At 38.1% G+C, this 14,794-nt stretch overlaps 1 protein-coding gene across 1 annotated transcript in view; it reads right to left on the bottom strand.

Annotated features, from left to right (window-relative positions):
* Positions 1 to 3,680: 3,680 nt before the first annotated feature.
* Positions 3,681 to 14,794, bottom strand: part of PRTFDC1 (phosphoribosyl transferase domain containing 1) — a 92,491-nt gene continuing 81,377 nt past the window's right edge. The window contains exons 5-9 of the mRNA XM_081034064.1: positions 12,936 to 12,953; positions 11,467 to 11,549; positions 10,927 to 10,973; positions 7,758 to 7,834; positions 3,681 to 6,395 (exon numbers count right to left, since the gene is read on the bottom strand). Of these exons, the coding sequence (XP_080890190.1) occupies positions 6,348 to 6,395; positions 7,758 to 7,834; positions 10,927 to 10,973; positions 11,467 to 11,549; positions 12,936 to 12,953 (273 nt within the window). The 3' untranslated portion in view covers positions 3,681 to 6,347. The remainder of the gene's footprint in view (positions 6,396 to 7,757; positions 7,835 to 10,926; positions 10,974 to 11,466; positions 11,550 to 12,935; positions 12,954 to 14,794) is intronic.

Raw genomic sequence — 14,794 nt, 5'->3', positions numbered from 1 at the left:
TGCAAATGTCTCCAGAGTTGGATGTTCATACCTTGAGGTGGATACCTATGACACACGAGCATGGGCGGAAAATACTAAAACGTCTATTAATGTTTCCCAATTTAAGTCTGAAAATAAGAAACTAAGTCTTACTAGGATTTAACAAATGGAAAGCCATGGGGGCCCTCACTTAGCCCGTATGTCAGATATCACAGGTCAGGTATAGTATTTGAAATAATTGGAACTTATAATGTTGAAGGGTTGACAATACAAGGTGCTTGTTATACATGTTTCTGATTAGATTACTTTGGGATTGCTTACCTAATTTTATGTTCTCTAACAGCTTTATTGAGGTATAATTGATATGCAATAAACTGCCCATATTTAAAGTATACAATTTGATCAGTTTTAATGTATGTATATACCTGTGAAACCATCACCAAAATCAAGATAACTCAACACTGATAAAGTTTCCTCCTGCTCCTCTGTAATTATTTCCTGCCACCTCTCCCTGACTTTGTTCTCCCATCCTGTCCCCTGGCAACCACTGATCTACTTTCTGTTACTATACATTGGTTTGCATTTCCCAGAATTTTATGTAAATGGCGTCACACAACATGTTCCTGTTTTGTCTGACTTCTTTCATTCAGCATAGTTATTTTGAGATTCATCTATTTTTTTAATGTGTATCAGTAGTTCATTCTTTTTTATTGCTGAGTTGTATTCTATTGTATAGCTATACCACAATTTCTTTATTTATTCATCTATTGATGGACATTTGTAATGTTTCCAGTTTTGGCTATGACAAATACAGCTGCTATGAACATTTAAGTGCCTTTGCCTAAATATGCTTTGTTATGTACACGATAGGCCTCTTTGGAATACAACTGTAAGGATTTGTGCAATCATTAAGCTATGTAGTGTAAGTCATTCTCTCAGGCTACTGATGAATATTCTTAAAACGCCTTGTTAAAACACAGATAAGACAAATCATATCAATTTTTTTCCCAGTTAACCAACTCTGTCACTCAATATTCGGGGATCAGATAAATCAGACAGAGCAGTTTTCATTATAAAGCCTTGTTGGTTGGTATTCAGTAATGTGTTGTTTTTAAAATGTCTATTGATTTGATCACTGCTTTCAGGAAAAGATTATATGTATATAGTTCAGTTCATCTAGTAACATTTATTGTGTTTTAAGGCACTCTCACCCTGGTTTAGTTTCTTCACCAAATTATTATACAATTTCTTCATATAAAAGTGGAACTGCTTCTAAAACTGAATTGACATATATAGAACACTTGGAGAGCAAAAACGGTTTCACTGTTTCACACTTAAGCATCTTAATAAAAATAAAACTGCTCTTTTGACACTATCAGAGGGCGAACATGTATTTCTACCTTTATAATGAAGGAACACTACTGTCTGGTATTGTTTTTATCATTTTATATTTTCCCATGTAGCTAGGTAATATTCTGTAGATCTTAAAAAGCTATGTAAGCAGGCATGTTTCCAGTGATGCATTATGACCAGTGAATAATCAACCTCTTGACTTATTAGTAGAAAATGTGCAGGGCACACACCCTTTCTTTGGCAGACTTCAGAAAACTGAAGATGGCCACAGCAATATATATCCCATTCCACATGATCTTACAATATGATGCTGCTATTCTATTGAGTGGTGGCAGTTTATGTTCTCTCCCCTTGAATTCGGACAAATCTTTGTAACTGCCTCGACAAACAGGTTTTTGTGGAAGTGAGCCTGTCAAGTGAAAGGCAATATGGCTTCCACCTGGTGCTTCCCGTTTTTTCCTCTCTCGGCACTTGCTATTGGAACCCCGTCTTCCTGTTGTGAGGAAGCCCAAACCACACAGAGACGCCACGCATAAGAATTCCAGCCGATAGCCTCAACTAAATTTCCAGCTAACTGCCAACATCAACCAGTGGACAAGCCTTCAGATCAGAGCTACCCATAGAACGTTCCATGATTGTGGAAATTTTCTGTTGGTACTAACAGGGTAACTTACCACCACATGAGTCTATTGAGCAATTGTAATGGAGCTAGTGTGAAAGAGGCAGTGAATTTATAATTTTATTTAACCAGTTAATTTAAATTTGAAAACGATATGTGGTTAATGGTTGCCCTATTGGATAGTTTAGCTTCACAGCCTTTGAGTCTTCCAGCTGAAGCAACAGACACCACAGGGCAGAAGCAAGCCACGCCTACTACGCCCTCTCCATAGTCCTCACTCTTATAAGCCACGAGAGGTAATAAGTCATCATTGTTGGTTTATGCTACTCACTTTTGAGACGATTTGTTACACAGCATTCAACAACAGATATGCTGTCTGTGGGTTGTTTTTTGCTTTTTGTTCTCTACAGCAAACAAAAATGTGCAAGTCTCTCCCTTGTTTTAAAAGGCCGCTAGCTATGGTTATGTGTCTCTTCTCTTCATAGCCGGTTTCTTGAGTGAGTCATCTATACTGACCATCCTTACTCATGGCTTATTCACTCACTAATCAACACCCACGAGGCTCTGGAAACAAATGAGGTCACAGTAACCTAAGTTCAGGCTTATTTCTTCCACTTGGAACACACAGGACTTCAGCACCTGACCCTGCTCTCATTATCTCCCCTACTTATTTCTGAGCAAAGCCCACTTTGGCGGAAAAAGTCACCCCTTCCAGGCTGAGATATGCAAAAAACCTATCTTTTTTGAGTGGACTAGAAAACGATACCCTTTTTAGAAACACACCCCTGCTGGAGGGTTGAGGTAGGCCTCAGCCAGAACCTACAGCTTTGCAAGCGGAGTGTGGGCTGGGTTTCAACCCTGACTTTCTCTCCTCGGTCAGGTGTCCCGGTGTAGAGCATCATCAGCAACAACTGTACAGCGCATGCAGTACCCATGTTTCTGGGATATTCAGAGCTTTCTATCACCATGCCTCTCAGGGGCTGCTCATGAGACCTCTGGAGGGTGGCATGTTGTGAAGCACCCTGGATGTGGACACCCTTGCCAGCCCAGAGTGTTCCCCAAACTGCAGAATCCTTGGCATCCTAAAAGAGAGCTGGTTTCCTACTTCTTCCTTCCTGTGCCAAAGCTGTGCCATGATCCTCCATGAAATGTGGAGAATGGCCTGTCTGCCCCATTGTGTGGCACGAAGGCTATGGCACAATGACTGCCGTGAAAACAACTCTTTCAGCCGCCATCTTTGTCTACTCTTCTCCACAGAGTTAAGAACCAATCATGGGGTATGACCGGGGCCTGGAAATAATGCCGCCCCCTCCTTATACCCTTTCCATTTTCTGCACACCTGCCAGGATCAACGTGTAAATCTCCCTTCTACAATTCTCCTTTTCCCTTCATGAAACAAGCCTGCCCCCAGTCCTCAGATATCATCCGGGGATCCCAAAGGAACTTTATTATAGTATAGTAAGTAAAACTCCCAAATGCTATTTTGCTCAAATTAACCAGACATCTGGGCAAAGGGTGTGGGTTAGGGTTTCAAGCCCTTAGAACATACCATCTCTATCTCAGAAGACCTAAAACATGGCAAACATGTTCTATCCAAAGACATCCAAAACTTGAGCAAGGTACGTCAGGATTTGAGTACAGTTGACCCTCGAACATCGTGGGGATTAGAGACACAGTCAAAAATCCATATGTAACTGACTCCCTTCAAAACTTAACTACTAATAGCCTACTGTTGACCAGAAGCTTTATTGATAACATAATCAGTTGATAAACACATATTTTGTATGTTATATGTACTACATACTGTATTCTTACAATAAAGTAAGCTAGAGAAAAGAAAATGTTATTAAGAAAATCATAAGGTTCATCTGAGTTTTTCAAATTGTTACAAATCTCCAAAACATTTTCCAATATATTTATTGAAAAAAATCTGCGTATGAGTGGACTGGTGCAGTTCAAACCCGTGTTGTTCCCGAGTCAACTCTATTTGCGGTTCATATTGGGGTGTACATGGTTCAAAATGTGATACATTCCAGTCCAGGAAGAAAGGTCCACTTTATAATGAGGGGTTCTAATTATGGAAGATCCCAAAGTATTACTAATTATGTTACTGTGTTACTCTAGTAAAAATATTACTAATTATTGTAACTGAATCCAAATTTTTCCAATGAAACATAACTCTCCCCTTTTCTTCTCTCTACTCATCAGCTTTGGAACATTAAATTAATTGGTTATTAATCAGGTAATAAGCTTTTACATTTTTTAATCAAGGTTGAATAAACTCTGTGGAATTAAATAGACTAGAGTTTTGCAAGAGAAAAGGAAATACTATTTTTCCCAGGATGACATTCCTGAATATCACTGTCAAAATGTTATCTGATAGGAAAAAATTGCAGGAATAATTAAACTTCTTATGTATTTAATAGATTTTTCTTTGTTAACATTAACTAGTGCAAGTCCTTCTTAAAATCTTGTGAAGTATTAGGTTGGTGCAAAAGTAATTGTGGTTTAAAAGGTTAAAAATAATTGCAAAAACCGCAATTATTTTTGCACCAACCTAATAGATAAATTTCTTTTTTAATTTGAATAAACATAAAGTCCTCAGAAATTACACTGATGGTTACTAAAATACATTTTTAAAAATGTCAATAATACATACTTTATAATTTTATATTTAAAATCAAATGTCTGAATTATTTTCAAATGTGTCCTCTGATATAAATGTGGCAAAATGAAAAATTGTGCTTAGAATGTTAGTTTTGATAGTTCAAGAAATAGGCCAGTTCGAATGATCAATGTATAACTTGCATACTGGTTCCTCTACAGAACAAAGCTAAAAGGAATTCCCTTTGCCCATTTCCCCCTTGGAATATCTGGGTGTGGTTTATTTTCTTCTCTGGATGGAACAAAAATATGCAGGAAAATCTTCTTCCACAACTAAAATTCCTTGTGCTTACAAACAAGTTTAAGGAGGAAAAAAAAGCAGCAGATCAAGCCTGGCTTAATCGTTTGCTTATACTGGTGCATATATTGGATTTTTTCCAGGTTAACAAAAATAAAGCCACAGGGAAGATTATATGCAGTAGTATATTTAAGCTACCAGCTCCCACACATTTTAATGGCTGAAAGAATATAAAAAATATGAAGGCGGAAGAAAAACAGTAAGCAGTTATGAAACATAAGAAGGTTTCTTATTCTTTATTAGTTTAAAGGAAGCTAGAACCTGATAACAATAGGCTACATATGGTTCAGAACCAAACAAAGACTGCTTAATTATTTATTTTGCATTTGCTCCTTTTAGAAAGTGAGAAAAAACAGCTCAATTGGCACTCAAGTTTATCTTCAATTAAAATCCCCATAAATTAGAAAACATCTCATAAAATAGGGAAAATGGAAAAAATGTTATTTAGAAAAAAACTTTCTTATGTATGCTTTTTTTCTGTAGTGCCTTGGATTGCATGCTCAGTCTCAGAAGGCCACTTAAAAAATAATTCAACCTCTGTGTTCCTGTTTAGGATAATACATAATAGTGTTTTTTCCTTTGGTGCAAATAAGAGGAAAAATTTAAACTTGCTTAGTTTTGAGCATTGAAAACACTTGCCCCTCCCCCCAAATTCTGCCATTTGCTCATGTCCCACATGAATAAAAGGATGCCACTTAGAAAGCAGGGCCTTGCTGCCATTGTATTTTTTCTAATTAAAATTCAGAGTATTAAGCACAGTTGAATACATCCATGAATACATGACATACCGTTATTACATACCGGAAGCTCCACTCAAGAGCACTGAGCAAAGCCTCATTTCATAACATCATTAAGATTCATTGTATGCTGCGGTTCAGAAAGGCTTTGTCAAAGCAGATAATAACAGCCTGTCAGAAAAGCGCAAACAGAAATTTATATTAAATTGTCCTTTCTCTCCTTTTTTAGTATGGGACTCTAGTTCCCAGTATACGGATTCAGAGCTCAATTTCAAAGGCTTCCAGGTACTTAAGATTGTGAAATGTTACCAAAATAGAATATATACATATATAAAAAAAAATTAAGTGCGAAATATTTGAGTAACTAGGTGGGGGTACAGCAATCAAGCACAATGACTGTATCGAAACAAAAGAAGGTGTGGCTCAGCAGTGTGAAGGTAGATAGAACTCTTAGTCACAAGGTGGAGTGTTTAATTTGGAACAAGTCAAATAAAAGTCTTGCTTTCTTTTCCTTGAGAACCTTTGATACTCTTTATGTTATAATCTCAAAAAAGAAAGCTGTCTCATTAAAACATTTTTTTCTTTTCTATCCTGCTGAGTGAAGACGCCCGGGGAGACAAACTTTACATGCTGGCTTCCTGAGTGCAGCCGTAAGTCATGATGTTATCTGGAGATTCGATGGGGAGAATTTCATTCTTTAGACTCGATACTTTTCTTTTCCATGTTCATTGATCACACATATGTGCTGAAATAATAAAGGATTAACTTTTTTCTTTTTCAATTACAGTTGACATACAATATTACATTTCTTTCAGGTGTACAACATAGTGATTAGACATTTATACAATTTACAAAGTGATCACCTGATAAGTCTAATTCCCATCTGACACCATACATAGTTATTACAATATTACAGACTATAGTCCCTTAAAAATGTATCAGTTTCTTAACATATGAGATGCAGAAAACTTTATGCAGTAATAACAGAATGTCATCTGGTAATTGGTTACTGTTCATTTAAAAATATATGTTTGTATTTGTGTGTGCATGTGTGTATGTAAAATCTAGAGACTCATTCAAATGTTTGACAAAAATTTCTTTGTTGTTTTAGTTTTGAGTCCTTTTCTGAATTTAGCTCTCTGGGTCTATGACAACCAGAAATGCTGAGGGAGCAGTATTGGTTAGCTATAGTGGAGATAGAAATCTCCTACTGGTAAAATTACAATCTCTAGGGTGAATGGAGAGTCTCAAAAAAATAATATTGACCCGTATTTGACCCTTTTTGGGTCAAATTGCTACCCATTTCTTGGGTAGCAAGAAATGTATCAGGAATATTTTGATTGCAATAAACAGAAATGGAGTCAGGCTAATAATGTAAGTAAAAAGGGTTTTATTGGTAGGATATTAGGGTAGCTAATTAGAAGCAAAGGAAGGGCTGAGCAAGAAGCAACTGGAAAGCAGGAACAGGGGTAGCTGTGGACCTTAGCCCATGGCTTAAGCCCAAAAATCCCTTGGCCTCTGTGACTTTTGGGTTAAGTTTCTAATTCTTAGGAGAGAGAGAGAGAGAGATTGAGGAAATTGAGAGAGAAAGGCTGGTTGGTCCATTTTGGGTAAGAAGTCTACTTCTAGATCTGAAATTCAGCATTTTCAGGGTCACATAGCTGGGACTCCATGTCTATATGTTATTATAAAACCATTGCTCCCAAATTGGGAACAGTTATGAGCTGCTGCATGCCACTGTAATTGGCACCTGTTAGATTTCAAGCACAAACACAAAACAAGTTATAGGATATTGACTATTACTATGGATGGGTGGGCATAGTCAATGACTTGGAGAAAAATCAACATCAAGCCATAGTTCTGCTTTTAGCTTGTTTATTTCTTTAGTATAAAATAGAGATAATCATAATGGCTTCTATCACCCTAATTCCTATCTTGTGGGATACAAGAGGAAATAAATTGAGATTATGCATGCAAAGTGCCCAGAATATTACTGACATAAAAGATAATCAGGAAATGGCAGCCATTGTTACTACTATTTCAATATTTTTTAAACTGATAAAACCATTTAAGAAAAAGAAGGTGGAGATTTACATGCAAGACTTACATTCAGATCTCTGAAGTATTCATTGTAATCTAAGGCATAACCCACCACAAATAAGTTCGGAATCTCAAATCCAGCATCTGAGGAGAGAGGGGTAAAAAAAAAAAAAAAAAAAGAAACAAAAAATTTAGATAAGTATAAATGCTATTGTTGGCACTTCAATAGTGAGGACTTTTTATTTAGGCAGAAGCAAGTGAGAAAAGTGATGAGCAACACATAGGATGAGCCCAGTAGGGACCTGGACCAGAGTGAGTACTAAGGGAGACAAGACAAACAGGCAGACATACAATGAAGAATGACTGTACCCCTGGTATCCAGAGCTGAGGAAGGGCTTGGGCAGCCCAGTGGGTAACAAGAAGTATGCATGAGTTAGTCATGTAGCCCTGTTGTTCCAAAGCAAGCTGTATCCAAAGACACAATGCCAAAGGAAATACTCTGGAAAGCCCAAAGTGCAGAAGGTATTATTACAATACTGCAGTATGTGGACAGGTAGATGTACAGGCTGTTGCGACTAGGAGGCGATCCTCCCACTGTACTCAGTGTCCTCGACCAGATAAGGGCTGCAAAGCAAAACTTGGGAGACAAGATGAAAGGAAATGAGATTGTTCAGCTTGAGGAAGAGAATGCTAAGTGTTTTTCCATGCTAGTCTTGGAGTCCACAATGCAGATGACACTAATGCGTGTTTTATCTCTGTTAAGGGCAGAAGGAGAGTGTATGGATTTAAATGCAGTATGAAGTACTTAGGCTAAGCAAAGGAAGAATGTCTTGAACAGATGACGTTTATTGAAAAGGATCCTTAAGGAACAGACAGTAGCTCTCCTTCTTTGGAGGTCTTAAAACAGAATAAATGTGCTTATAGTCCAGTGGTTTTCCAAACTCAAGTTTTTTGGAATCTATGTTTGTTTATACAGTATTGTAGATGAGAGATGTTCTTGCTTACTTTTATGAAAATGTACTTTGGCGCGGCCAGTGGACTTACAGCACAGAGGAAGTTACCTCTGTGGTGACTGCTCACCACCATTTTGATCCCTATGACCAAAGATGCTTTCACATGGAGAAACCAACTGGTTCCAGCTCACTGAAAGTGCTAGAGGAGAGGGACTTATTTTCTAGGGGATTGCATTACGTGCCACTGTTAGGAAGCCCCTTTGGTCCTTTCAAACTGTAGGTTCTTGAGAAAAATAATCAAAGAGATGCACAAACAGAAGAAAAGATTGTCATTGAGCATATAAAAGGTGTCGAGTATATAGGAAATAATCAAACAGGAGAAAGAAACAAAAAGCACAAAGCCTCAGAAATCCAGGAAGAAGGAAGAAACAGAGATTGTGAGCTGGCTAAAAGAATATTAGTAACCCCCAGGGAACCCCGGCTGTAACGATAATGACTTTACAGGGAGCAACCAAACTTGAGAATAGGCATGGCAACTCAGACTGGGAAAAGCCAGTTCAGAAAGCCATACCTTCAGAGCTGTCCTGGAATAAAAGAAGGATGTTGTTGGATGAGTAGGACTGGAGAACTGTCAAGAATCAGGGAGACCTATCTCTTGCTGGTAAAGGGGTGCAATTCCTACACTGATATTTGCAATTGCAGATGTTACTTACAGATATAGTGCAGCCAGAAGAGCAGTGATTGGCACCAGACTGCCTGAATTCAATACAGAATTACACCTATAGCTATATGACCTTGGCAGGCGATTTAACCTTGTTGTGTTCAATTTCCTCATCTGTAAAGTGGGCATAACAATAAGAGGAATGTTGGGAGGATTGCATGTGTCAATCTCTGTGTAGCTCTTGGAATAGTGTCGGGTACATCAAAACCACTTACTAGTGTTTACTATTACTACTTTATTAATGTTGTTGCTATGAGAGACAAGAAATTTGTAATTAGTTGGATGCATCTGAAGTGAGTACCTTTCAATTTCAGTTAAAACCTTTTCTGTATAGTATCTTACATTATTTCCTTAGAAGATTTCTGTTTATTAACCTGTCCAAGCTTAACTACATCCAGAGACTATTCCCCAAGCCAGTAAAAGGACAGGAATACATGAATACGTCTATCTGCCCAGAACTGACACTGCCTAGATTTAAGACATCCAGCGTAGGAATGAAACTTGTTTTTAGAATAGAGTCACTGGCTAAATGTCACTGGCACATTACCCATCCATAGCATGCTTCTCTTGCTGTAATGTTTGTTCAGCTTGCTGATGAGAACTGTAGCCAAATTATCTCGGAGGCTTTAGAGCAAATGGAAGTTATAAAAATCAAGCTGAAGTCTGCCTATGCAAGTGAAAAAAAAATCACCTCCAATGTTAGAATAATAAATAATCAAGCTGCTTGTTTATCCTTTTTGCCCTAGAGGAGGAAAGTCTTTCAGAACACACGTCTGAAGTCAAGTGTGAAGATAGTATCTAGAGATACTTGATCTGCTAATTCTCTGTTATTTTTTGTGTGTGTCTGTGAAGTTTTATTTTAATTTTTTATAGAATTATAGTTGACATACACTATTATATTAGTTTCAGGTGTGCAACATAGTGATTTAATGCTTTTATACATTACAAAATGATCACCACAGTAAGTCTAGTTATTACCTGTCATCAAAGTTATTACAATATTATTGATAACATTCCATATACTGTACATTTAATTCTCTGTGATACTAAACTTCTGTTTGGAGGTGGTAGGAAGATGTCTCAGATTTCCCTTTCTGTGTGCTAAAATTCAGGCTCACTGAAGGTCAGCATTGTGCACTGTCTGGTTGTTCCAGAGATGGTATATGAGAATCCCCCTAAGGGGACAGTGGCCACAGCAGGACTCCTGTGTGTCTGAGTCAGTCCAGCAAGATCAAGTCTCCCCCCACCCCCTAAAACTTATTAGCTGGAGGTAAGGGGCTATGAAACTTATTGGAGGTAAGGGGCTATAAAAAACATAAAAATCAAAATATCCATGCACACAATCGAGTTCCTGGGAAAGATGTAAATTAGAATTAAGCCCTTTGTTGTAAAGAGTTCTAGTCTCACTGGCAAGGCTGGGGAGACCATAGGGAATTTGTGGGACTACCAGTCTTATACATCTCCCACTTCACATGGAATGCCGTAAAATAGGAATTTCTTAAACATAAACCACCATCGCCAACTAACCAACCCATCAACGAACAGAAACCAGAAACACTTACAGTCAGGTCTAAAGCCATCACTTCTAGGTGTTCTCTTCACCAACAAACTACCGTTAAAAAAAAACACAAAACAAAAAACTTTAGTGATCCAAGTAAAATCTCTGTGAATTGCAAATGGAATCAAACATCACTAAAATATGGATTTAAAATGTGTTCTTTTCTCCTTGAGCAGGTGGGGCACGATCACAGCCCTCTAACTCATGCTACTGTTACTGAGGCACCACCTCAGTGATTCTGGATAAAGGGGGGGTGGAGTGGGGGGCACTAACACCACGACTCAGCCAGCTGCTCCTGGAAACAGCTAGAGGCACAGCAAGGAGGGACTGAGCCACAGCAAAACACGTCCTCTTCCCTTTCCTCTCTCTCAGGCAAGCTGTCAAATCGGCTATTTGTTCAGTGTGGTCAAACTGTAACACTCCAGAGCAAAAGGTCGCGGGTGTGGGGTAGACTGCACTCTTTGAAAACAGCACTCTGTGTTAGCATCCCTCTTGGACATGTTTGAAAAGACAGAAACAATGATGACGTGATTGTCCTACTCACCTGGCCACCTTAATCATGTTGGGCTTGTATTTCTCTAAGCGACCGAGCAGCGCTTTCATGGTCCTGCCGGTTCCAACAACGTCCTTTGCAAAGAGGACAAATTCAACCAAATGCATTTGGGCAGCATAATAGATTTTTCATCCAGACAGGTAATTATATTCCTTATTAATAATGCATCGTAATTAGAATTGCCACTGAATTGGAGTGAAAGGAGGAGGCAGAGTTGTTTATATTTTTTAGACAGGTGCTTCCTTCTGGGCTTGGGAGAATATATTGGTATTTCCTCGAACCCTTGAGCTGTGTTAAAAGGCTAAATTTGGCCTTTGGAGAGCATGTGGGGCTCCTCATTGAGTACATTTGGACTCGTGCACGCATATTCAAGGACTAAATTTGGCCCCGAGGTTATGTAATACAATACAGGACGCATGAATTTTCATGGACATGGGATGTACATCTGAATACACTGAATGGATAAACACCTTCCCCTTGCCCTCCCCATTCAAGAGGGGACTCTAAGCCTGGGAAGTGAGATGTGTCTGGACGGCAGCTGGTGACAGCCCTTGAATTCTGAGGGTGCGAGGCTGCAATAAGCTGAGGCTCATGTCCGCTGATGAGCTGCTGAGCAATTAGAATAGAACGGGCAGCACGAATTTATTGTCCTTGGGACAGAAATCAGCTGTCAGGAGCTGATTGTCAAAACAAGAGGTCTGAATTTAACCAGGGTTGGGCAATTGATTTAGCTAGAGGGTCTACTTGACGGTTTATGTCTCAGCCAGAACTGCAGATACATATGGCACACACAGGCAATTGTGTAACAAAAGCTTGAAAACAGGCTCCCTTGAATTTTTGCCATCTGATAAGACAGGTGTGCTCTTGAAGGAAACATGGACATTTGCTGTATTAGTCCACTGCTGCCATAGAGACTGTTTTTTTGTCCTCCCTTCTTCCCTCTCCCGCTCCCTGTTCACTCCCTTTCGTTCTTTCTTTTTTAAAAACACAAAACACAATTAAATTAAATCACAGCTTTCCTTTGGAATGCCATTCTAAAATTGACTGTATTTTTTATTTGGACGCTGAAGGTAGAAATGATCAAAGTCATTAGAGGTTATTAGCAAGAACACTCAAAGGTGAAGAGAGTTCTAACCTTGGCTTTCCTATTAAATAAATTGGGTTCTCAGGGCTCGTTTCCTTTTCTTTAAAAATGTCTGATTCACAAATAGGCATAAGAACAAATTTAGACAGTGTGAAATTAGATATAAAAAAGGACAAAGTACCACACAACTTGCAAAGCGTTTTTTCTTGGTTATTTCAAGTCCGAGATTCTAGCTGGCTCCTAGTCAATAAATCTGGACAGCCAATGGGAATCCAATAAATCCCTGGCCAATTCAATGACAAGTTCTATATTTTAAAACTCACCTTTAGATTCTTTCAACTTTCAAATATGGATAAGGAAAAGTTGGTTGGCTTACCTCGACAATGAGGACATTCTGAAAAACAAACACCAGTCAGTTATTTAGAATATGATGCAAATCTGGCTCACAAGATAAACACACATTTTGCTTACAGTTAGAATTTCTCAATTTGCTTAGCTGGACCTCCCCACTCTATCTAACCCAAATGCTTGTAGACAGTCTCGGTGTTCCTGACTCATTTTTACGGTCTCTCTGGGATTACTTGGTGTTACAATATTAATATCTTTATTCGGGTTAGGAGCAGGCTTTTCTTAGACTCTGTTACCTGTCTGAGGAACTACCCACAAAGTGACCCACCCTCCATAATTCTTGCAAGTGCCCCACCCCGCATTCTTTGAGATACAAAGCTTACTATGCCTTTTACCAGGGAAGCAAAGCTGACATAAACTGCATTGTTAATGGAGACAATGCGCAGTAGAGGGATCCCATACTCAGCTGTGACAGAGCTAATCCTGAGTAGCCACCAAAATCACTGGGGATTCTGTACTTACTTTTGAATTTTCAACTCCGAGGAAGGGGGTGGGCTAGGGAGAGGGCTGTGAGGTGCCTGGTTTTTAATTTTAGTGACCTGGTGAGATTCATTGCTATGTACTCTCAATACATTCATCAACCTCTCCCCTAAGAACACTGATTATGTTTCATGTTAATTTCTTGTTTGATACCCATCTTCCCCACCAGACTATAGATTCCATGAGGGTGGGAATCATGTTTGCCTAGCTTACTACGTATTCTCAGTCCCCAGCATAAATACCTGTAAATAGATGCTCCGTAATTATTTGTTGAATGAAGGCATAATAACTGATTATACTTACTAATGAGTTAAAATCAACCAATTAAATGGATTAGTAGTTATATGTCAATACTGTCCCACCAAATTAAACTATGACTGTGTTAATACGCCATTCCAATTAACTAAATGGTGTGGACAGTCCCTCAGTGTAATGGTGCCTTTCTTTAGATGACCTTTCATTTATCTCTATGATTCATATATACTTTAAAAAAATTACATCAAGGCTTGTACCTTAGGTATCTTACCTATATCTATTGCAAAAGAAATTTAAGGAATAAAAATGTTCATCAACCAACCAAAAAGTCTGTCAAATTTGCACCATATTACTTTAGGTGTCAAATGAATTCTGAGATAGAATTCTTTCAGGAAGTGTTTTTCTTTCAGATATGGTATTTTATTTAGTCATTAAATTCCCTAAAAATCTTAATTTTACCATTAAAATGTAAGGTTATTTTGTCCACTTTTGAAGTAATTCATGCTCCCAGTATTCTCTCTGCCCTAAGAATCACACTGACAGAGGACTCTCCTTGGTATTCTAAACAGATTTGCTATGATCTTAACCACAAACCCATAACATTTAGTTAGGATGCGCATTTCTAGTTTGACCGAGACTGACCAACCACTCCTATTAACAAAAGAGAACACTGGGAAAATAAGTGGTAAATTTAATTTTCTGGTTTACAATCTCTTTTTGTTTCAATCTGACAATGAAAAACCTTTCTAAACTGTTAGTCTGCATTTTTGCCTAATTAAGTGCACTGATTGTAATTAAATCTTTTTTTTGTTGAAAGTTCAGAACCTTGCAAAACAGAAGAGTCACCTTTGAAAAGATTATCTGCAACTATAAGATAAAGTGGTGGCTAAGAAGTGGGACACAGATGTGTACAAATCCAGATATATGTTGTCAAAATTACTTAAACACACTTAAAAATCAAGGTAATGCATACAAAAGTTAAAAATCAAATAGGAAACTCTATTTTCTAAATATTGATGTCTATTTAAAGTATTTTACGATGTTTATGTACTTTAAAATAAAGGTCATTGCGATATTTTTTATTATGCATAG

This window comes from Rhinolophus hipposideros (assembly GCF_964194185.1).
Source record: "Rhinolophus hipposideros genome assembly, chromosome: 1".
Lineage (NCBI taxonomy): Eukaryota > Metazoa > Chordata > Mammalia > Chiroptera > Rhinolophidae > Rhinolophus > Rhinolophus hipposideros.
This window is presented reverse-complemented; position numbering and strand designations above follow the sequence as displayed.